The 25,337-nt window shown below is 39.5% G+C and overlaps 3 protein-coding genes across 3 annotated transcripts; 2 read left to right on the top strand and 1 right to left on the bottom strand.

Annotated features, from left to right (window-relative positions):
• The first annotated feature begins 844 nt into the window (after window positions 1-844).
• On the top strand, window positions 845-15,971 carry gnsb (glucosamine (N-acetyl)-6-sulfatase (Sanfilippo disease IIID), b). The gene is made up of 13 exons (XM_034095580.2): window positions 845-1,163; window positions 2,588-2,647; window positions 3,018-3,221; window positions 3,947-4,012; window positions 4,165-4,263; window positions 9,533-9,700; window positions 9,787-9,869; window positions 10,376-10,494; window positions 12,135-12,238; window positions 12,331-12,432; window positions 12,518-12,628; window positions 13,054-13,164; window positions 13,901-15,971. The coding sequence occupies exons 1-13, from the start codon at window positions 984-986 to the stop codon at window positions 14,048-14,050; spliced, it is 1,557 nt and encodes a 518-aa protein (XP_033951471.1). The 5' UTR covers window positions 845-983; the 3' UTR covers window positions 14,051-15,971.
• A 438-nt stretch (window positions 15,972-16,409) lies between these two features.
• Window positions 16,410-18,941, bottom strand: mrps24 (mitochondrial ribosomal protein S24). The gene is made up of 4 exons (XM_034096051.1): window positions 18,706-18,941; window positions 17,318-17,395; window positions 17,109-17,220; window positions 16,410-16,899 (listed from the first exon to the last, which is right to left on the bottom strand). The coding sequence occupies exons 1-4, from the start codon at window positions 18,745-18,747 to the stop codon at window positions 16,616-16,618; spliced, it is 516 nt and encodes a 171-aa protein (XP_033951942.1). The 5' UTR covers window positions 18,748-18,941; the 3' UTR covers window positions 16,410-16,615.
• A 243-nt stretch (window positions 18,942-19,184) lies between these two features.
• nudcd3 (NudC domain containing 3) lies at window positions 19,185-24,774 on the top strand. The gene is made up of 6 exons (XM_034095722.1): window positions 19,185-19,541; window positions 20,041-20,444; window positions 22,109-22,241; window positions 22,337-22,480; window positions 22,565-22,753; window positions 23,756-24,774. Exons 1-6 carry the CDS (start codon window positions 19,344-19,346, stop codon window positions 23,864-23,866), a joined length of 1,179 nt encoding a protein of 392 aa, XP_033951613.1. The 5' UTR covers window positions 19,185-19,343; the 3' UTR covers window positions 23,867-24,774.
• The last annotated feature ends 563 nt before the right edge of the window (window positions 24,775-25,337 follow it).

The raw sequence follows: 25,337 nt of genomic DNA, 5'->3' as shown, positions 1-25,337 counted from the left end.
ATATAATTATGTGAAACCCTGAAATAAACTGTTTGATCTATAATAACTCTCAGGTGGTTTCAAGGGGGTAAGTTAAGAGGAATCACATGGAGATCTATTGTTGAATTGCTTTCAGATCATCTTTTGTGTAAAATAAGGTTTTATTTTCTTGACAATAAAACTAAAGCAATAGACTATAAAATATACGTGTCAGATTGTTATATCGGCTTGAATATTGATATTAGACTATTACTACTAGATTATATTATATAAGTTATTTATGTGTGGTCACCATTACATCATTTTCAAACTGAAATGCAAAGTAAAATAAAAAACATTTCATAGCAACATATAATATTGCATACACAATATTATATTGTGCATTTAGATGCTACATTACATATTTATATAATAAAATGTAATACTATAACAATGAATTAGTTAGTATATTTGTATTAAGAGCTTACTTAATTAAGTTTAATAAAGTTTAATTTAATACATTTGGAAATATTTTAATAAATATGTTTTCTATATAAGATACAATACAATATCATATAATGCAATATAATATTATTATGATTAACAACGTTTTAAAAACAATTATTTTGAACTTGATTTTAAAATGATACAATGTTTGATATTCAAAATAATAATTAATAATAAATACAACAAACATCTATGTATGTCATTAAATGGGATTATTGTGCCGATAGTAATAAAGCATGTCTCAGTTAGTAAAAAGCAAAAGTTAATAAGGAAGTTTGTAGTTTATAAGTAGTATACATTCCATGCTGGACAATGTGTTCTCGGTCTTAACTCCTCCCCTTCTAAGTGTGATCATATGACCACCAAGAACTCGACTCCACTTCCTCAAACTGCCAGCCTGCACACACTCAGCCAACAACACACACACCCTCCCCCTGACCAGGAAACGAAACCGAGCTCCAGCTCAACACCGGCGTGTGTGAGTGTGCGTAGCCAAGGCTCGGTGCTGCTGTGGCCTAATGGCAGCTTTGAGGAGCGGACCAGGAGCGACAGGACCCCGGCGGAGAGGACTCCCTGCAGCGGCCACCCTCCTCACGGTGCTGCTCACCTGCTGCGTCAGGTGCTCTGCACAGACCGACAAACCGAGCAACATCATCCTCATCCTCGCCGACGATCAGGATGTTCATCTGGGGGGGATGGTGAGTTGACCCGCTTAAAAAAATCACATGTTTTCATAAATTGATCATAAAGAAACGGTATAGTAACTTTTGATGCAAGCTCCTACCAATAAATACAGTTTATAGTAAGCTAGCATTGAATTTGGAGTCATATTATCATACTTTATGGTGTTTTAATCGCCTAATTGTTCGTATAATTCAGATGCAGTCCTTTGAAGCTTGGTTGAAAGTCTACTGCCCTCTCATCTGCTGTGCTGTCAGCTGTAATGCAGGAAGCTCTTTTGACTCCTGAAAGTCCATTATTAACATAGTTAAGAGACATACGATTAATGATAACAATTGCAAGGTAGTACACAACTTGTTGGATACACACGAAGAATATAAACACCCCAAACAGAGCAGGGACTAGAGCTACAAACTTGCAAGTACAAGTACATTCTAAACTAAAAGGTAACTCGAGACCATGTTGTGATGGTCAGCAGCAATGCCAAAATGGGGCCAGGGTTGTAAAGGAGAGGGGGGGGGGAGTTCCCTCTACCCCCCTACCCCTTTATTTGTGGCGCCCTTGTACGAACAACTCCCATCTTCAAACTTGGCTTTCATTTTAATCTCAACTTGACATCTGTAGAGTTTGATGAGTGCATCTTGCAAGGTTTTGACACTAACTCTGTGACATAGTCATTCCTGTCAAAACTGCTTCTGTTGTAGCACTTGATTTCGGAGGAGCATGATGGTCATGATGAAACACATGCAGACTCACAAGGTGAAACACTGCCACCCCCACACTGTTGCACAGTGAGTAGACTAGAGTCCAGAGCAATGCTAGCTGCTCTGTGCTACTCTTCTTAAAGTGGCAATAGATCACTTTTCAACTCCTCCCACCTCTAGCGTTTCTAGAGGTGCAAAAACCTAATCCCTTTTCTCAGAACCACAGTTCACAGTTCTTCTACCAACTCCATGTGGTCTCTTCTTTTGCATTGTTTTCAATTAACGGACACAACCACTTAGCTTTTGGCCAATTAATAATGTTGAAGATGATATCATATTGTGCCTTTTTAGGGACTTTCCAAGTGCTAGCTACTTTCATTGAAAGCGTTGGCGAGAATGCACAGGAAACACTGCATTTAGTTTTCCGATGGCTGAAAATGTATAGATCACGCCTATTGGGGCTGAAACGATCGCTAAATTATGATTTGGGTCGCTTTTTCAAGTATAAATGACAATACCTTTTCTGATTCCAGCTGCTAACTTTTGAGGATTTTGCCGCCTTTCTTTTTCTTATGATTCATTTTGTGTTCTGGGAAACTGTGATTGGCATTTTTCTCGATTAGAATGATCACCAACTAACTGTATTACTTTTTAGATCAAATGTATGCTCTTGTGAAATAGTAGGAGGAGTCATGTCACTTGTCTAATTCTGAATCTGATTTGTTTCCGTTCTGCAGACCCCCATGAAGAAAACTAAAGCCTTAATAGGAGAAGCAGGAGCAACATTTGTGAATGCTGTGAGTACGTCTTCTACATTTACCCAGTGGTGGAAAGTAAATGTGTTATGTGTTAAGTACTAAAACTAGCTCCAACTTGAGTAGCTGAAATACTAAAATACTGCTCTAACATTAATGCATCACAATTATTTTCTAATATCAGTCAAATATCACAGGATATTTTACATTATATTTTAGTACTTTTTCTTCGTTGCATACTTGGAGTACATGTTGTACTAAACGGCCTGCATCCTTTTTTCAGTCCCCTTTGATTTCACATGTTTTAAAATGTGGAAACTGAACACTCCCCGGTCATGCTTCTCTTTTGTCACCACTTCTTCTCCTTCTTCGTCCTCCGTCACCGCTCTCGCTTCCTTCTTCTCTGCTGAAGTTCACCGTCACGCCGCTGTGCTGCCCCAGCAGGAGCAGCATTCTGACCGGTCAGTACCCCCACAACCACGAGGTGAGGAACAACTCACTGTCAGGGAACTGCTCCAGCATTCAGTGGCAGAAAGGCCCCGAGTCCACGGCCTTCCCAGTCTACCTCAACAAGCAGAAGTACCAGACGTTCTTCGCTGGGAAATATCTCAACCAGGTTTGACCACGTGTAAACTTGATAAGCTGTTCTGTGTTCAGTATATATCGTGGTTTTATGATTCAAGAAGAAGCTGTGCTAAAGCTTGACTGCTTGAAAAGTATTTAAACTTGACCCAAATATATTTAAAAGTTATAAACATGTTATATAAATGTTTCCCGTTTTTAAAAGATAATTTTAACCAAATTACACAGACTAAAGCCATAGGAATAATGCTACCAAGCAGATGTTTAGCATGTTTAATGTTGAATATTAAAAGTATTGGATAAATTCCATACAAAAACAGAAAAGTGAACCATATGGTGGCTCAAAAATACAAATGAATGGTTCTCCAAGTCATTACAATTCTTCCTCAGGGGGATATGAGTGTCGGTACAACATTTCATAGCTAGCAATCCCATAATGGTTGATATAATTCAGTCTGGACTGGACAGGGTAATCCATAGACAAAGAATATACAATTCCTTAGAAAAAGTCAGCATAATACAACTTTTCTTACCTTTCAAATGTGAACTTGTTCATGAGTGTGACATTTTTATTTTAAAAGATAGTTAAGAAAACGCATGCCTTAAACAAAACAAAGATCATGACTTTTGGACATAATTATGCTTGACGATGATAACATTTGCCACACATCATGCTCTACCAAAGTGTTGCTTTGAACTCTTGTTACACACTTTCTAATGTCTATGGCTTATTTAACTGTTTTTTTTTTCTGCCATCAGTATGGTAAAAAGGACGAAGGAGAGGTTGGTCATGTTCCACCGGGCTGGGACCAGTGGCATGCATTGGTGAGTATCACACACACACACATGCACGCATGCACGCACACACACAGACACACACACAGACACACACACACATACGCGCGCGTACGTAACCACACTCTATTACTGTATGTCCGAGTACTTCTGTTGTCACATGCATTGCTATATGTTTACAGGTGGGGAACTCGCAGTACTACAACTACACACTGTCAGTCAACGGCAAAGAGGAAAAGCATGCAGACAGTTATGAACAGGACTACTTCACCGACCTGATCGTAAGTACTGAGTGCAATGACTTGTGCATGAACCCGGTCTGTGATCAGCACTATGTCATGCATTGAGACATCTATAGGGACAATTATGTAAGGACTTATAGGAAGGAAAAAAAGAGTGTTCACCTAAAAACTGTCTGAATCAGCTGATGTCTCATAAATACAACATGTGTCTAAAGAGTGTCTGCCAGTCAGCAGTGTTGAAGGTTAATCATCAACAACTAGATTGTGTACTAAAACTGCAAGAAAAAGAAGCTAATATCATTTTTAAAATGTTGTATTTAACGTCATTTAAGTATTTAGTGGTTGATTGAAGATGTTTGGCTTTGGTTGTTTTCCTTCAAATGCATGTCGTCTTGTTTCGTGGTGTCATGCTGCTGCTTGTCACCCACATCAGGTGACAGATGAGTTTTCTGCAGCTGTTGACCTATTCTGCTCTATATATAGTTTACGAGGAGCTGTACTTCACTTGCTGTTCTATTGTTTGTTCTTAAGTTCATGGTACGCCTTTGAGTATCACACTTCCATAAAGTTTGGGGACTTCTCGGCAACAGATTGATTTGTTTGTTCGGTGAAAGCAAGACTCATTTATATTCCTAAGCGTCTTGTGGCATTAGGTTTTTGGTTGTCCCATTTTATACTGTATCTAAAAGAAGAAGAAAAAGAAAACGGGAGGTAATTTTGGCATAAACCAATTACACTGAAGAGGAAATTGATCAATATCTTCGTGTTTCGTATGGTATTTGAGCACGACTTAAAGACTATTATATACAATTCCTGATCATGAGCTAAAAATAAATAAATCGGCTCCAAATCATGAAGAAAACCAACCATCTAATCAGTGACAGTTTTATAAGTCAGTTAAGTTAATAAGGCAAGGCAAGTTTATTTATATAGCACCTTACAACACAAGGCAATTCAAAGTGCTTTACAAAAATGAAAGACATTAAGAGCATTAAGAAACATATTATAAAATGATATCTAGAAATACTAATTTAAAAGCAATGATATAAAATGACATTTAAAAACACTCATTAAAAAACAAAGATAATAAAAGTTACAGTGCAGTTTTAAATATGAATATATCAATTAAAAGCAGCGGCAAAAAGAAAAGTCTTCAGCCTTGATTTAAAAGTAGTAAGAGTTGCAGCGTGCAACCTGCAGGTTTCTGGGAGTTTGTTCCAGATATTTGGAGCATAATAACTGAACGCTGCTTCTCCATGTGTAGTTCTGACTCTGGGGACAGAAAGCTGACCAGTGAGAGTGAGATGGTTCATAATTTAGCAGTAGGTCAGAAATGTATTTTGGGCCAAAACCATTCAATGCTTTATAAACCAGCAGCAGTCATAGTATTTTGAATTTAATTATTTGACACACAGGAAGCCACACAGGAAGCCAGTGTAAAGACTTGAGAACAGGAGTGATGTGATCCACTTTCTTAGTGTTAGTGAGGACTTCTGAATCAGCGGCGTTCTAAATCATCAGCAGCTTTCTAATATATTTGACCTGTAAAGACACCATTACAGTAATCGAGTCTACTGAAGATAAAAGCATGGACAAGTTTTTCCATATCCTGCTGTGACATTAGTCTTTTAATCCTAGATATTTTCTGTACTGTAGGTGATAGTAGGCTGATTTAGTAACTGTTTTAATGTGACTGTTGAAACTCAGGTCAGAGTCCATGACTACACCTAGATTTCTGGCTTCATCTGTTGTTTTGTTTTTGAACATTGCAGACTGAAGCTCAGCGCTAACTTTTATACGTTCTACCTTGGCTCCAAAAATCATTACCTCAGTTGTATCTTTGTTTAATTGGAGAAAGTTCTGACACATCCAGTCATTGATTTGTTCTATGCACTTACTCAGTGTTTGAATTGGAGCATAGTCTCCTTGGGAAATGGTTATGTAAATTTGGGTGTCATCTGCATAGCTATGGTAACTTATTTTGTTGTTTTTCATTATCTGAGCCAGTGGTAGCATGTAGATGTTAAAGAGAAGAGGCCCCAAGATTGAGCCTTGAGGTACCCCACATGTCATATTTGTCAACTCAGATGTGTATTTACCTATAGAAACAAAGTTGTTTCTGTCCTTTTAAAGGGGACCTATCATGCAAAATGCACTTTGTGGTGTCTTTTATACATAATTATGTGTCCCTGGTGCGTCTGGGAACTCACACAGCGTCAGAAAATAAAACCCTCTCTCTTTTCCTCTGTACCCAAATCTTTGAAAAACGGGTGTACGAGCGGATACAGATTTCCGAGGCGATGTCGGCGGACCAACAGAAAGTTGCCATCATAAACAATGCCTGACGTGTTTTGAACTCACCTTGTGATAAACCTGCAAGAGAAAAAGCATTTGAGCTCCATACTATTTCAGAAATAATCCTTGACGTGGTTTAAACAGGATGGCGTTTTATCACAACCGAATTTAACTTTATCTCCGGTAGAATTCTGATCAGGCATTAGCTCCGCCTCCTCTTAATTATTTTGTTCAAGTTAAGGACCCAAAATAGCATGGCTACAATGGGTGATCTGTTTGGTATTTTGAAAAGAAAACGTCAGACATGTTTTATATAGGTATGGCCCTACAATATATTTTTCAAATATAGCATGATGGGTCCACTTTAAGTAGGATTCAATACAATTAAGAACTGTTGCCGAAAGTCCCACCCAGTTTTCCAGTCGGTCTAATATGTTACGGTCAACAGTGTCAAACGCAGCACTGAGACCTAATAATACTAACACTGAAGTTCTGCCACTGTCTGTGTTTAAGTGGATGTCATTGAAGATCTTTACAAGAGCAGTCTCAGTGCTGTGGTTTGGACGAAAGCCTGACTGGAACACATCCAAACAGTTATTTATATGCAAGAAGTTACTCAACTGTTGAAAAACAACTTTTTTAATGGTTTTACCTAGAAATGGTAGGTTTGATATGGGCCTGTAAATTGTTCATTACTGAAGCATCTAGATTAGAAAGAGCGGTTTAATGACTGTCGTTTTTAGGGCCTGTGGAAAAACACCTGAGTGAAGAGATGTGTTTACTATATGAAGTAGTATGCTATGAAAAACATTTTGGAAAAATCCTGTAAGAATAATATCAAGGCAGCAGGAGGAGGATTTTAGAAGTTGAATAATATCCTCTAGGTTTTTATCATTAATCTGATGGAATTGTGTCATGGTGTTTGAATTGATTTTAAGTGGACACAGGGACAACACATTTGCTGTACCTGATACAGAGGCACTTGTCAGTGATGAAGGAGGCAAAATCATTGCAGGCCCTGGTGGATAGAAATTCAGAGGCTACTGACACTGGGGGGTTTGTTAGTCTGTCAACGGTAGCAAACAAGGCACGTGCGTTGTTTCTGTTTTTGGCAATGATGTCAGAGAAGAACGATTGTCGTGCATTTTTCAATTCCAAATTCTAAAAGCCAAGTCTCTCTTTATAGATTTCAAAATGAACCTGGATATTTGTTTTTCTCCACCTGCGTTCAGCTTTTCGACACTCTCTTTTTTCTCTGTTCTCACGGTCATGGCCTTTCTCCATGGAGATATTTTCTTCCCAGTCACTTCCTTTACCTTAGTTGGAGCAATGGCATCTATTATATTTTTAACTTTTGAAATAAAATGATCTACTAGCTCATTTACTGAGATGTTAGCAGTGGCAAGTGTGGAAGAAAAATTCTGAGTAAACATTTCCCTCGTATTTTCAGTTAAATATCGCTTTGTGGTTACCTCTTTTTGAAAAAATTTGTGAACAGAAATAGAGCTCTCAAAGAAAACACAGGAATGATCAGAGAGTGCAACATCAGTCACCACAACGTTAGATATATTCAGACCCTTTGAGATAATTAAGTCCAGAGTGTGCCCCTTATTGTGCGTGGGCTCCGTCACATGCTGAGTCAGTCCATAGTTATCAAGAACACAAAACAGTTCTTTAGCCCCTCTGTCCTGGGGTTGTCAACATGGATGTTAAAATCACCAACAATGACTAGTAGACGGTCAAAGTCAATACACACTAAAGACAGCAGTTCAGTAAAGTCATGAGCATTTCAGCTGAACATATTCAAAAGAAGCAAAGTTCCCATAAGATGTCTTGCTGCATTGAAGGGAATCATTGAACAAAATAGCAACTCCATCTCCTTTCTTATGCATTCTTTCCTGACTCATAAAACTGAAGTTGGGAGGTGTTGATTCGATAAGAACAGCTGCACTGTTATTTTGTTCAATCCAAGTTTCCGTTGAAAACATAAAATCGAGATTGTGCTCAGTGATAAAATCATTGATTAAAAATGTTTTTCCTGCCATAGACCTGACATTTAATAAAGCTAGTTTAAGTTTGTTAAATACAATATCTGTCAGATTTTTTGTGACAAGCTGTGGCTGACATGGAATCACTGCTAAATTTGATAAACTCACACAAACGTTTGAGCGCTTCCTGTTTCAATCTATTACCTATCAACACAGATATCGGCAAAGCTACTGGCAAGCAGCGCCCCGGCTTGTCCTGGAAAGAGTTGAGAGTGCCATATGCCCTTGAGCCTGGACCCAGCACATATCAGTTAGAGTTTGCTGCGTTTTGTACACACACATTCTTATCAGGCATTGGAGACCGCATATGCTGTCTTGAAGGGGGGGGGGAGGTGGTTGACGTAGGCACGGTGATGACGACGGGGGAGATGGTGCGCGTCTCTGCTTCGGTGATTGTGGTGGGCGTCGTTGAGGGGCGGGAGTAAAGGACATGCTGCCAACCCTGCGTATCGCCTTCATGCATTGAACTCCAGGAAGGAATTGGTGCTAACCCTCTGTATCTCCTTCATGTGGTCAAACTCCAGGAGGCTGGGCAAGGGTGGAAGGGTGAACGGAGAGTAGAGAGAGCTGGGGGGTGAAGGAAGAGTATCCTCAAAGGTGATAGGGGGGGTTAAGGGCGGTGGAGACTCCTCCATTTGTCCAATAAGCAACTATAGTTTTCTTCAGCAGTGAAAGGCCGTATTTAAATCACAGTCTGTGCCTCACATCTAATAACATGTGTTTAGCAGCTTCTAACCAGCTCTATTACATATCCTGTGCTTATAATGACTCACAGATGCAGCATCAACCCTCCCGGTTTTCACCTCTTCCAGTTTATTTTCTTCCAATTTATATACTAACAGTGTTTATTACACGATATTTGATCCAGGTTATAACAGACTAAGTGGCTGTTTCCGTGTTAGTATCTCCATATGTGTATTTAATAAGTAGTGTATTCAGTCCCTGCTTATTTCTCCTCGATCCAGACGAACCGGTCGCTTCACTTCCTGGATGACAGGAGCCCTCAGCATCCCTTCTTCATGATGCTGTCCCCCCCCGCGCCTCACTCCCCCTGGACGGCAGCCCCGCAGTACCAGAAGGAGTTCAGCGACGTTAAAGCTCCTCGAGGTGGGAGCTTTGACAAACCAGGGAAGGTGTGTTCAAGATGATCAAATATTTGTTGATATATATGACAGTTTTTAATGTTATTTACAAATCGATATGTTTCTTTGTGCTTCAGGACAAACACTGGCTGCTGCGTCAGCCTGTCAGCCCCATGCCCAAAACCTCCCTCACCTTCCTGGATAATGCGTATAGGAAGAGGTACTGCCAGACAAATCTGATTCAGACTGAAAGTTGTGTTTAAATTAATATTTATGATGTCACAGTTTCCTTACTATAAGTCTTTATTTAGTTTGTTTTTCCCAGAATATTTTTCACATTTGAGAATGTTTTTTCACTGATTAGAATCAAAGAAAAGGATTGGGACATACATTGTTGTTCTGCAAAACCATTCATATATAATTGAACTTTTCAATAAGAAAAATACATGAAAAGGAAATTACTTTTAGGTTGTTATTTCAAAAATAAAGAATTAACACGTCATAGTATGTACATTATAATGGAGATGTTGTCCTTTATATTTATTTTATTTGTACTCTTATTTCAATTTGTAATTATTTTCTGGACATCAACCTACGTAACGTTGTATATCACCCTACATTTCACTGCACAGTGCACATATTCTATATTTAATATTTATCCTTTATATCAGAGCACATTACCGAACTGTAGACTTTAAACAATGTAAATAATGATCTCTCCGTCAGATGGCAGACCCTGTTATCTGTGGACGACATGGTGGAGTTGCTGGTGAAGAAACTTGAAAGCATAAAGGAACTGGACAACACCTACATCATCTACACCTCTGATAACGGATACCACACAGGTGAGAGCCCCTCCTCTGGTACTCGGATACATACAGTGGGGCAAACAAGTATTTAGTCAGCCACCAATTGTGCAAGTTCTCCCACTTAAAAAGATGAGAGAGGCCTGTAATTTTCATCCTAGGTACACTTCAACTATGAGAGACAGAATGGGGGGAAAGAATCCAGGAAATCACATTGTAGGATTTTTAATGAATTAATTGGTAAATTCCTCGGTAAAATAAGTATTTGGTCACATACAAACAAACAAGATTTCTGGCTCTCACAGACCTGTAACTTCTTCTTTAAGAGCCTCCTCTGTCCTCCACTCGTTAACTGTATTAATGGCACCTGTTTGAACTCGTTATCAGTATAAAAGACACCTGTCCACAACCTCAAACAGTCACACTCCAAACTCCACTATGGCCAAGACCAAAGAGCTGTCAAAGGACACCAGAAACAAAATGGTAGACCTGTACCAGGCTGGGAAGACTGAATCTGCAATAGGTAAGCAGCTTGGTGTGAAGAAATCAACTGTGGGAGCAATTATTAGAAAATGGAAGACATACAAGACCACTGATAACCTCCCTCGATCTGGGGCTCCACGCAAGATCTCACCCTGTGGGGTCAAAATGATCACAAGAACGGTGAGCAAAAATCCCAGAACCACACGGGGGGACCTAGTCAATGACCTGCAGAGAGCTGGGACCAAAGTAACAAAGGCTACCATCAGTAACACACTACGCCGCCAGGGTCTCAAATCCTGCAGTGCCAGACGTGCCCCCCTGCTTAAGCCAGTACATGTCCAGGCCGTCTGAAGTTTGCTAGAGAGCATTTAGATGATCCAGAAGAGGATTGGGAGAATGCCATATGGTCAGATGAAACCAAAATAGAACTTTTTGGTAAAAACTCAACTAGACGTGTTTGGGGGAGAAAGAATGCTGAGTTGCATCCAAAGAACACCATACCTACTGTGAAACATGGGGGTGGAAACATCATGCTTTGGGGCTGATCCGTGTAAAGGAAAGAATGAATGGGGCCATGTATCGTGACATTTTGAGTGACAACCTCCTTCCATCAGCAAGGGCATTGAAGATGAAACGTGGCTGGGTCTTTCAGCATGACAATGATCCCAAACACACCGCTCGGGCAACGAAGGAGTGGCTTTGTAAGAAGCATTTCAAGGTCCTGGAGTGGCCTAGCCAGTCTCCAGATCTCAACCCCATAGAGAATCTTTGGAGGGAGTTGAAAGTTTGTGTTGCCCAGCGACAGCCCCAAAACATCACTGCTCTAGAGGAGATCTGCATGGAGGAATGGGCCAAAATACCAGCAACAGTGTGTGAAAACCTTGTGAAGACTTACAGAAAACGTTTGACCTCTGTCATTGCCAACAAAGGGTATATAACAAAGTATTGAGATGAACTTTTGTTATTGACCAAATACTTATTTTCCACCATAATTTGTGATTTTCTGGATTTTTTTTTTTTTCTCATTTTGTCTCTCATAGTTGAAGTGTACCTAGGATGAAAATTACAGGCCTCTCATCTTTTTAAGTGGGAGAACTTGCACAATTGGTGGCTGACTAAATACTTTTTTGCCCCACTGTATATACTCTGTACTTCCTGTCTGTGTGCTGCCTCACAGTAATCTCCACTGTTCACAGGTCAGTTCTCTTTGCCCATTGACAAGAGGCAGCTGTATGAATTTGACATCCGGGTCCCACTCATGGTCCGCGGTCCTGGCATAAAACCCAACCAGACACTGCAGGTCTGACACACATTTACACGCATGTTTTTCTTTGCATCTGCTAATCCATAGTATTAGTTTGTCTTTTAATCATTTCTTTATGGCTCTTTCAGCCTCTAGTGCTGAATATTGACCTGGCTCCCACCATTCTGGACATATCTGGTGTCAACCTGACAACTCTGAATGTGGATGGGCAGTCGTTCCTCTCTCAGATGGTCAGCTTCTTCTTTAAATGTTTTTCTAATTGTCATTTGTTTCTCAAACTTAAATAACATCCCCTAATAATTCTCTGCCTGTTAGGCCCCAACGCTGCGTAATGGCACTGCACGCCCCTTTTTCCTTGTTGAATACACCGGAGAGGGACATGAAAAAGCTGACCCTGATTGTCCTAAACTGGGCCCTGGACTTTCTGTGAGTATATACAGCAAGAAAAGTCTAACGTTTAACGAATAATTATAGGATATCAATACGCAAATTGTTGGTTAATTGTTAAAGTCCTTTTTCCAGCAGAAATGCATGATTATCTTCACACAAGGTTTATTCAGTAGCATTTCTGGAGCTTTCGGACACATCTCATGATCTGAAAATGCTCAGAGGAAAGGAAATGTAACCTCAAACACCTGCAGGGGAGGCATGTGTGATATGACTGAAAGTTCCTGAACAGCTATGCAGTTGTTTTGCTAAATAAAGTTGGGTTTAAATCACATGTTTGCATATCAGAAGTTTGCATGACTACCCTCTGCAGTTGGCAGGAGTGTGTATGGTTTCAGCTTCCAAAAACAATAATGACAGTAATTATAAGCTGCAGCGATGACTCATCACTTGATTTTCCTCAGCAATGTTTCCCGGACTGCGTGTGTGAAGACGCCTACAACAACACCTACGCCTGTGTCAGGACCCTCGACAAGGAACACGACCTGCAGTACTGCGAGTTCGCAGACAGTGAGGTAACGTGAGACTGTGACACACATTCAGACAGTGGTGGACATTCACTCAATGAATGTTCTTAATAACCATTTGAGGTTCTTTATTTGAGTATTTTCATTTTCTGCTGCTTTACACTTTTTTTTTAGAAAGAAAAATTGACAGCCTTAGTTCATTTGAATTATCATTTTTTTTGTATCCCCTTCCTGTCCCGTTAAAATCTATCTCCAGATGTGTTGATTTTTAAAGTTTGTGATAAACTGAAAGAGGAAGGGTTTCTTTATCTTCTACTTCTTAAACTAAATAAACTATATATATATATATAACCCTTATGCATAAGCTGGAAAATGCATCGTCATAAAGATAAAAAAAACTTCCTTTTTTTCCGATCTCATGACAAGTTCTAAAAAGGGAGCATTGCCAGAAATCATATGAGGATCTTATAAAATAGTATGAATTGCTGGAGATTAAGCGACAGAACATAATATCAAGGAGTTTAAATGAGCTAGCCTTTAGCTCCTACAGCAGTAAAATGCAACATACACTTTAATGCAGCATTTATATTAATCCAGACATCATATCTAATAGTATGCTGCTTTAAGACAGCTTTTACTTTTCATCCTAAAAATAAATTTCGCTACATACTTTTACTTATTCAAGGTTTGAATGCAGGAAATTAAGTATTTGCCCAGTGTGGTTGTTGTACTTTCATTAAAAAGGATCTGAATATCTCTTTCTTGTTCCTCTGTGTGTCCCCAGTCATTTGTAGAAGTGTACAACCTGACGTCAGACCCCCACCAGCTGGAGAACATCTTGAAGTCGGTGGACCCGGCCGTCCTGCAGGCGATGAACCAGCGGCTCATAAAGCTCCAGTCCTGTCAGGGAAACAGCTGCCGGGACGTCAAGTAAAGCAGAGTCAGCGCTCTGTCAAAGCTGCTTCATGCCCTCAGTGGAAGACGGGTTCGTTTATCTGACCAAATTATACCACAAGTATGATAGCTGGATTGGGCTTTTTAATGACCATGTTTCTTGTGTTGTGACATGTCTCCGTAGGAAAAGCACTGGTGTTGATAATAAGAAGGAAGGATGGCTGGATTCTATTTAGCTGCTTCAGTTTCAGGGTCCTGGTATTGTGCACTGTCACTCTGCCATGGTTTACTGGGACAATTGAATAGAAAAAAGCTATTGTTAAAGGAAATGTTTTTTGGGAAATTAGCTTTCTTGCAGAGTTATATTCTGAATATCCTTTGAAGTCATGGGCTAGATAAATAATAAAGCTACAGTCAGCAGGTGGTAAGCTTAGTTTTGCATAAAGGCTGGGAAACAGCTAGCCTGGATCTAGCGTTACCTCTAAAGCTCAATACTTAGAACATCTTTCTAAGACCGAAGTGCCAGTGCCTATTTCTTGGTTGGGAAGAAGGAAGAAATTGTCCTTAAAGTAATATAAATAGTGCTTGCACAACTACAAGGGTTTTTTTGTACAGACCCTCCACAATAAAGCAAATTAGCATATTTCCCAAATGTTTCCTTTTTAAATGTATTCCTAACACCGGTGTTTCTCTTACAATGGCATGCCAAAATGTGTGCTATGAAAATGTTCCGTCCGTTTTCTCGAGCTGTGCTCATACATCTCGCATTAAGTTTACTATATGTTATTTTAAGATAACTCCTTACCCAGTTCATATAGTGCTGATCTACAGTCAGTCAGTCAGTCCTTCTTGTTCTGCATCTCTACGTATGAACTGAATAAAACGCTTTTTTAATGATTTTTACCATTATTCAAGGTTCAAATGCCAAACTAAAATGTTTGTTCAAATGACACATAACCAAATATTCACTTGTACACTGTGGATGTCATGTATTCAATCAAGGGAATTAATCTAAGGGAATAGTTTGATATGTTAGGAGTGGGAAATGAGAAGATTGATGCCACTCATATGTCCGTCTGTCCATAAAAAGCATATGGTAAACTCACTTAGCACAATAAAGACATTTGGAAATAGGGGAAACAACTAGTCTGGTGCTGTTCAAAGGTAAACAAAATCCACCTAGCTGCAGCTCTATAGCTCACCAATCAAAATGTCATATTGTTTGGTTATTTCAGATAGAAACTGGGTAGAAATAATAAATTGCAACTTTATCAAGGAATGCGGGACTGTTTCTTGAGTCCCTGAATTTTGCTTGGAAGGAAATAGACCAACTGAAAAAACAAACAATAAAACTACTATTTGTCGTTTTGACAAGTCAGTTTGTGTATAAATTAAACAAACAATTTTAAACTTGAATGGTCATGCTACATTTATTTGGTTACCTTTGCACAGAGCCAGGCTTGCTGTTTCCAGTCCTTTTGCTGCTGGCTTTATCTTAATTTTTTAAGTCTTTGCAATATTACCTATGCACGGTAAAGCTCTTTTCTGAATATTTGTAACTCGTACTTTTATATCTATTCAGCAGTACTTGAGTTCTGACACAAAGGCTTTTTTAATTGGACATCGTGATGTGTTGGATTATTTCTCCTATTTGTGCCTCAGATTTAAAGACTTAACACCATTTTAGTTTTTCAATCATGATGTTTGTTTATTACAATATTTTACACTGTGTTATTAGTAAAAAAATTATTGAGCCTTTTTAAACAGAAAGATGGAAAAAGGGCTGTGATACTTTTGAGATATGTTGAGGATTTTGTAATTATGAGAAAGGGGAAATTGTACCTGGTACCATATGAAATGAACGCTTTGATCCTGTGTGCCTTGTGTTTGCACTGACGAGGCTCACGTGCCTTAAATGTGAATGTATTTGCAATGTGATTAAATCAAAAGAAACATTTAAATGAACTTGTTATGTGGATATTTCAAAGAGGTCTCACACAGCTAATAAAGTACAATTTAGCATTTATAAGCACTGAAATATTAAATAAATACATATTGAACTATAATGTAGTTCTAATCATCTTTGAGGACATGTTAAGTGTCACTAATTATAAAATCTCATAAGACATTTTAAATTATTACTGTTTGTTTACCTACATTTTCATCTACTAAGTTTGTACAGCAGCTTTGTATCTGCCTGCAACTACATTATAGTGTAATAAACCATTAAAAAACACATTTATATATCCTAATAACTGCTAAAAAGGGAGGGCCAATTGCTTTTGAATCCTACGTGGAGGAAATTAATATAGAACATGCATAACATGCAACCTGAACTTTTAACCAGGATGGCAGCTTTAAGTAACTGAGTCAGGATTTCTAGAGAGAGACATTGCAGATGAGTTTTTCAAATATATTTTTATTTTAATCCGGAGTCACAAATACCCTGAAACTGAAATCCAATGAAAATTGATAAGTCAAGTTTAGATACACTGAGAAAAGATAAAAGGAAACCAGAACAAAGTCACAATTTTATACAATAACAGAATCCAGTCGTTGTTATATCTACAAGAAAATAATGCAGCTTTAGCATGTCACATATCCATCAGATGTACTTGTACACAGGTTTATCCTCCAGGGTCTGAATCTCTAACTTCACGGGGCATTTGTACAAGTGTGACAGCAGTGTCTCTGTATAGCCTATTAGGAAGTACAACTTCATTGGTGGTAATTTCTGTAGCATTAAAGCGCACACTGTCAGCAGGTTGCCGCGCCTTTTGATCACAATTTCATTTGCCAGGCAGGCGTGGAAGGTCCCGAACATGAAGCGCCGGATGAAGACGTCCTCTATGGTCCTCTCAGCTGCACCCCCCTCTCCTTTCAGGTTACCTGGTAGTAGCGGCAAGGAGAGTAGTATTGAGATAGCAGCACTAAATCCAAAGTTAATCAATTAAGGTATCGTGGATAAATTCTGGATCAAAATCTTGATTTTAATAATTGAAAAAATGAATAAGATAGTCATTTTGGTCAGTCTGGAGTGAGAGAAACACCAGATCCAAGCTGTTAAATTGCTCTTTAAAAATTGTGGTCATACGTACTGGTGTGCTGCGACAGCCATCCTTTGCGGTGGCCGATGTAATGAGGGGGTAGTGCCTGGTCATATGTCACAGGTTTGTCTCCTTTCCCCACTCGGACCCTAGCTGCATGATTCTTATAAGATAAAAGAAAAGGGAAAGAGTCAGTAAAAAACACATGTTGAACAGACGTCAGCTTGTTAACTTGATGATGTCTGGAGCTCAGTGTTCACCTTGCAGCACACCGCGGTGACGTGGAGGGCTCTGCTTCCAGACGGGCTGCATAATGAGCCAGACCTGGCCAAGGCGCTCTGCAGAGGAAACACCATGAGAGAAAAAACATCAGATTTCTGCAACAAGTGCTGAGAACGGAAGGCTTTAATGGGCTTACCCAAGAGTATAAATTGGGATTGTGAAATTATGAAATTCAGTTCCATATCCCAGTTTACCCTAACTCATATCCACCCTTGGTTAAGCCCGGTTGTAGAATTTAAAAAGTAACATTACTCAAGTAGCTACTGTGGTTAAGTAGTGTATGTAAGTAAGTTTGATCTACTCGTGTATTTCCATGTTATGTTATTATTCTACTCGACTACATCTCTACAAGGGAGATATTGGACTTTTCACTCCACTACATCCAACCAACAGAATACTAAGTAGTTTAAGCATATCCTAAAACATCTACAGCATGAATATTGTCGTGGATATTTTTAAACTCGTCAATACTGTAAAGATGTACAATGAGAGTAATCAATAATAAACTGGTGAAAGCAAACAGCATTGTCTTGTTGGTTATTTATTTGAAGCTTCAAAGGCACAGGTCTCACAGTGTATAGGATAGTCTGCAGGAGTGTGCGCAATAGTCACAGAATAGCAAAGCTATACAGGATAGGGCGGGCAGACAGAGTTTTGTGTAGCATGACGGAACGCCTCAGAAATCTGCTTTCACACGGATGTCTCATATCGCTATTAGACACCTGTGTCCATGAGCTATATAAAGTGTAACGGTTATTAGAATATGGAAGTTAAAACTTTGTGTGAAGAGGAGTAGTTTCAACATAGTCTGTCAAATCAGCTCTGTGACCTTGAAGCGCTTGAGAATAATAACCCTCATTAGAGTAGAGAAAACAGATATCAATAAATGGTACAGTAGTGTTAGACAATGCTTTTAGAAGCATTTGGTTTTAGCATATAAGGTAACATAAGAAATTGCCACTACAATATGTAAAATACACATGAATGCAGCAGGAAGATTAATCTAAAAGCATCATCTAATAGAGTACACTGTACGAATACAGTTATGTGAATGTATACGTCGTTTGTCCACCATAGATGTGTTAAAACATTAAGAATAATCTGGATAATTACAATGCAGACTGAATATGTGACACAGTAAATACATAAATAGATCTTATAGATGTTAAAGAGTAAGGATATCCTTATCAAACGCTTTGACGAGATGACACACAGGAAGCTGTAAGCGGCTGGTACTTGTCTTTAACTGTTAGCTTTTAATGAACCCCCTCTCAAACTGTACAGCTGAATACAGCATAGCAAACCAATATGTTATAATGTCAACATAAATAAGTATTTAAAAACAGATAAATATTAGTTTACTTACCAGCAGCTTCGCGCTCCGTGTGCTCAAGGACGCCGCCGCCATGTTTTTTGATTAACATAAACAATGTTGGGACCCCAGAGAGCTAAGGAGTATTACTGTTACTCTTAATATTCTGTTATAGCTTGAATATTGAAATAAAATTGCAACATTGCACTGATTATAAGTAATGGTTAAATGGCAAATTTGCTATTTTTCCGGTAAACTATGCCTGTACAGTGGAACTGTTTATCCGACAGTTAGGCAGCTGTTTCCAGCGGACGACTGTTGAGCTGTACTAACCGGATAGAGACAAAATAAACCATTTGGACAACCTTTTGGTTTGAATTTTTTTATTTGTAATCATCATTAGTGATGTAAAGCATACACAGGACACTTATATATCTTTATATTTACGTTTCTGGGCTTTGTGTAATTAAATGGGTCAAATTGTACGTGTTTGTGGAGATGGTGCACTTATTTTGAAAATACTTAACCGGAAGTGTTATTATTGTTCTGGAAAGAGAACCAGGCGTTAAGAGGCGAGTCTTACTTATTCATAAACTCATATTTGTGGACACAAGAAGTTTACAACTAGGTTATAACTCGCTGTTTTACATATCTTTAAAGTCAGTGAACACGGTTATACAGTGAAAGCAGCGATGGCGTCGCCTCTGCAGATGACAGAGATGTACGACAACGCTCTGCTCGGGATCTTGCAGCACGTTGGAAACATTCAGGACTTTCTCCAGGTCTATTTTGGGTTTCTGTACCGCAAGACGGACTATTATCGCCTGTTGGCAGGTCCAAACGATAAGATGGGCTTCCCTCCCGGCGTGGCGGAGAAGATGGTGCTCAAGGTGAAGTTAGTCAACAAACTGGTGTTTTCAGTGTCATGGCAAAATGGCAATTTAACTCTTAAACCCCTTGCAACCAACACAAACAAATCATTAAGTTCGATCACTGGTATACTAAATACATTTCTATAGTCTGCTTTTCTCTTACAGGATGTGTTGGTTTGAGGATTGTGAAATTGACAGATACATTGAGAGGTGTTTTTATTGTTTTGCCCATCCCATGTAAATCAATGAGGGTAGGCTAAATAACAGAAACACCAAAAACGGACCATTACAACTGTATTTAAGAGAGTATTTATTTGCAGGACTGTTGTAATAGACTGCATTATAGTTTTAGCCTGGAGAAACTAATTAACAATAGATTTAAATCTCAGGTTTAGATAAAGCTATTGTGCTTCAATGAGACAAAAGCCAGCTGTTTAGTTCCTCCTATCTGAATCAAGTTGTAAAAACTAGTGAAATTCATGCCTTGACCTGTAATAATCTTTCATTTCCTCTTCAGACGTTTAAGAATTTTGAGAAGATGGCAGATCAGGACAGAGAGAGGCAGCTGAGCGAGGTGCAGAGGAGAGAGCGGAGTCGATGTGTTCCTCCAGCACTTCAAGAGCTGGAGGTGGCAGAGGAGACCGTGGAGCAGAGCTCAGAGGAGGCACAGACAGAGAGCTCCCCTTCAGATGCTGCTGCTGATGTTCCAGCTGCTGCCTCCTCCTCAGCAGCGACTGTGAGCCCCCAGCCCCACAGCGGCAGCTCAGGTCCCAGCCAGCCAGCTCAGGGAGACCAGGCAGCTGCAGCCAGCACAACCTCAGCAGCGACTGTGAGCCCCCAGCCCCACAGCAGCAGCTCAGGTCCCAGCCAGCCAGCTCAGGGAGACCAGGCAGCTGCAGCCAGCACAACCTCAGCAGAAGGGTGAGCTTCTTTATCCTTAAAAGCTTCTATTCAGTCATTTGACAAATGTCATATTAGTACATCTCTGTACATGCACACTGTGCTGTCAGTATTATCTTCATGAGCTCTAAGTTTAAAGATGGGACACCTTTATGATTGTATCTGCCGACTGTCTACAGAAACTGACCCAGACTGGAACGGACCCGAGGCCATCAGTTTCCAACGCCCACATCAGATTTAAAACTCAACAGTTGTAATTGACTAATGCCAAAGGGTGACCCCACAATCAGACTTTTTTCAGAACCAGGTCTTTCTTATAGTAAGTCGACTTTCTACCACAGCGTTTGAGTATGAGATAGGGCTGCAACAAACGACTAATTTGATAATCGATTAATCTATCGATTAATGAAACGATTAATCGACTATTCGGACTATTATGCCTTGCACAATTTCTCAAACGCCATCAACTTTTAGATGTAGCTTGAGGTTGTTTTAGGCATGTGGAAACTAACAATGAAGACAATAAAGATGAATACTTGATTAAAAAATGCATATATTATTAAATATATAAACACATTTTGAACAAAACTAACATTGCTTTTTATTTAAAGTAAATAGATAATATTTCACATCAAAAGAAACAACAGTGTTTTAACAAATCGTATTAAATAATCTGATGACAGAACTTTAAACAGAATAGCTGAAACTTTAACAAACTAAATAACTCAGTTAATCATTAACCCGTGTTTGTATAATGTAGTTAACTCTGTGTGTTGCTGCTAGCATACATAACACCTGACGTGGAAACGTTACTCGTGGATGGAGCTGCAGAGCTGCTAGAAAGACAGTGGAACCCGGTGCATTCCTCCGTCTGGATGTGGAGCACTTTTGCTAAATGTTTAGACAAATTGCTCGTGTTACCGCCCTTACATGCTAAACTCTCATTGCACTTTTGGTAACGAGCATTCTCCACATCGAGACGGGTAAAGTTTAACAACACCTCGGAGCGCGTTCTCTCCGCCATCTCCGCAGTGTGTTGCTGCATGTAGCAGCTGCGTGTGTGTAAACTGCCCCGCCCCCTCGCACACAGACGGGGGAGAGAGAGATCTCTCTTCTGGATTGGAAAGATGGAAAATATATCATAGACGCATTTGTTTGTCTTTTTGCATATTAGAAACAAGTTGGCGACACTAAGACTGCGAGATAATGTTTTTGTAGCAATAATACATGACATATTTTTTTAAATGTCTCCAGTACCGATAAAAAGACCAATAACGTTGGAGCTTAACGGCGCGTAAAACACACGTGATGACCTCACCAACGAATCGACGACTGAATTAGTTGGCAACTAATTTGGTAATCGATTTGAATCGATTAAGTCGATTAGTTGTTGCACCCCTAGTATGAGACGCATCGTCTAAAAGGTTTGTGTGGCACAATGCGGCCTAGACTTAACGAACCCACATACCAAAATCCAGGTTGTATGCTTATATCTGATAGAATCGTTTTTCAAACACATTGAGTCATAATTGCCCAGCTGCAGTATAGAATAATCTGATAATAATCTTAATTGAATTCCAGTGGGTGTTTATGCATGTCAAATAAATGACAGGGGAGGAGCACAAGATATTTGACATATCATGGGTTATTAAATGATTGTTGTCTGTGTGTATTTTGTGTTTCAGGAGTCGGGACAAGCTGCAGGCCGACCCCGACACCTACAACGGGGCTGTGAGGGAAAACTACAGCTGGTCTCAGGACTACACCGACGTGGAGATCCGCGTCTTTGTGCCAAAGACGGTTTTAAAAGGCAAACAGGTAAACAGTGTTTTCTACCTCCTGACATACCAGGGATTCCTCAATTATCATTCTACTGATTTCAGCTGTGAGTTTAACATGCTGTGCGTCGTCAGGTCAGAGTTATTCTGCTGGCCAGCAGCATGCAGGTGTCTGTGATCGAGGGTGCCGAAGAAAAAACACTGATGGAGGGAGAGTTCACTCACAAGATCAACACTGAAAACTCTCTGTGGTGTCTGGAGCCTGGAAACTGTGTGGTCGTGAGTAAACACTCATACATGTTTACAGATTTGTATCTTTTAAATGAACATCATTTCATTGACCACATTGTTTTGGACCTCCAGCTGTCCCTCATTAAGACATCAGAGGTTTGGTGGAGCGCAGTGCTGAAAGGAGAAGCAGAAATTGATATAAACCAAATCAACCGCGAGCGCTCCATGGCAACGGTTGATGAAGAGGAACACGCCGTTCTGGACCGACTCTCCTTCGACTACCATCAGAAGCTGCAGGGAAAACCACAGAGTCACGAAACGGTAAAGACCCAACTCAATACAGCGATTTAAGCCATGGAAACAGCACATCTACTCTTGAAATGTACTTAAACAGTTTGGACGAACTTGTTGCTGCTTTATACTTATACTTCACTATAATTCTGAGGGGAATATTTGTATTGTTTATTCAGAAACAGGTGGTTTTCCATACAAATTAATTCAGACATATATGTATATGTATATGTATTTATTTTAGCGCTTTTCCAAGTGCTCAAATTGCTGTACATTACATATATCAGACATGTAATACATTGAATACTGTGGACAATAGCCTCAGGAGCAATTTAGGCTGGATACAAGGTGGGATTGAACCTGTCCCCTGATCTGATGATCAGCAGACTAAACCACTGCGCCACATTGATTTGATTTAAAAGCAGTATTTTGTGTTGACGCCTCAAATGAATCCCCCCTGTAAGGGACGCTTGCATGCTCCTCTCACACTGAGATCCAATAATATATTTTAACAATTCAAAATCCTTACATAACAAATGCTGCTTTTTCTGTCGGGACACAATTATATTTCAAATTGAGTATCTCTCATTGAGTATGTTATGGTAATTATACCATTCCTCATTCCACATCATTTTTCACAAGCCGGAACTAATGCCGAAGGTCCTGGTCATTCATTCACAAATATTAGGTTTTTGTGTCTAAATTATGAATATGATTTAAATTCAAGTTAAACTGGAGATTAAAACTCTTAAAATCAACATGATTTTCGTCTACTAGAATGAAGATGTTTCACTCTGTTGTTGTTTTTTTGGAAAATAAGAAACACTCACGACTTGTACAGTAGTGAAAGCGACACATGATGATATGAAATCACTGATAGAAATGTCCTCGCTGTCTGAATCAGCATCAATGTGTTTTTTACGCTCAGCATTTGCACATCGAGCTGACTTACCCCTAGATGGCGCTGTGGGTTTTGATAGCCCGAATGGTGCATACTGTATTTCACACATCTCCCTCAATGTGTCTCCACAGAAGGTGCATGACATGCTGAAGAAGGGCTGGGACGCTGAAGGCTCTCCGTTCAGGGGCCAGCAGTTCGACCCGTCCATGTTTGACATCCCGGCCAGCGCGGTGCAGTTCTGAAGCCCGGACAAAACTCAGCCAAATACGAACTGAATGCTAGTTTCTTTGCAAAGCTGGCTGTAGGAAAGTCAACATTTACCTGCTGCTCTGTTATATTCGTCCTCAGCTGGGAGAGCAGCCCTGGAGCTGGTTCTGTTTGGAGTGGGAATACCGACGAGGACTTGTCATTATATCATACGCTGATTTGATGTTTTTTGTCAGAATTATATCTGATACATTTGTTACATGTTTTGCTCTTTATTTAAAAAACGTTTCAGTGCCTATGAGTGATTTTATTGAATTCCCATACCAATTTGCCGACAATGTTCAGCCTTTAGTCTTCTCTCAGTAGCCAGGTTAGCTTTCCAAATGTAGCGCACATTTTTACTTAATTTCAGAAAATCGGTAAAAGAAAATCCACTGCCCATATTTAAATATTAGGAAATGATTCAATTGAAAAACCTGGACACTCAGGTCTGATGTGTTCAGCTCTTCACTGGAAGTTTGAGTGTGTCTGTTGCATTTAGTTTTTACACCAAATGGAACCCCTCTCCAGCGATATAAACCAGGTTTTGGGCGTTTCAACTGAAGTGTCTGTAAGTACAAATAGAAATGTTTTATGAAAAAAGAAGAATGTAAACTGAGATCTTGTCCCTCGGTGAATCTGTTACCTGAAGACTTTAGCAAGGACTCTTGTTTTTCACCTTCTCTTCATCTCGTTACCGGTTCAGACTTTTCGTTTTTCTTCATATAAGTCGATGATGTTGTTCTCTTATTTTGTCATTATTCAGAAAAGAATAGCAGATAATACAATATGGAAAGGACTGTCTTTCCCACAAGTTATTATCAGGTTATTTGACTGTTTCACTGGATTAGCTGACTCATAACCAAAAAAAAATATTTGCCAAATAAAACCCTCATTCATTCTATTTAGCAAGTGTTAAATGTTTTCTAAAGTAGACTCCAATCAGGTATTCTGCCCATTTTGATCACCTGACCTCGTATAATGACTGTTTTCCTTTGCGCATCTTTCTTTTTCTTTCATGGAGTCTGACCACTCTCTTAACGCATCAATTTGTTCCTTCTCACTTTGGAAACTGAGCTTGATATAAAGATTCTCCCAGCATCACTCGGTTCAAAGTAAATCAATGCTTTTAGTTTTTTGATTCCAGTCGTCTTCTGCATCCCTCTAACTCTGGATAGTGCTACAATGCCTTCACAATTACATTTGTGTTATCTATAATCCATCTTTCCACTTTCTAAAGGAAAGAATGAGTTGATATTGTGCTGAAGGGATGGGGGGTAAAAGGGAGATGGAAAGAGAGTGGAGTACATTTAATGAGAGCCTTGTATCTTCTCAGCTGGAAGCAACACGGAGCGCTGTGACTGACATTGTTAGATACTGTAAAGATCAGATCTTTCCCTCTTACATGCGTTTCTTTCATCGGCCTGTCCGAAAGAAATGTAACAACCTCCTCGAGTTTACTTCCCA

Source organism: Pseudochaenichthys georgianus, chromosome 12 (assembly GCF_902827115.2).
Source record: "Pseudochaenichthys georgianus chromosome 12, fPseGeo1.2, whole genome shotgun sequence".
Classification (NCBI taxonomy): Eukaryota; Metazoa; Chordata; class Actinopteri; order Perciformes; family Channichthyidae; genus Pseudochaenichthys; species Pseudochaenichthys georgianus.
This window is presented reverse-complemented; position numbering and strand designations above follow the sequence as displayed.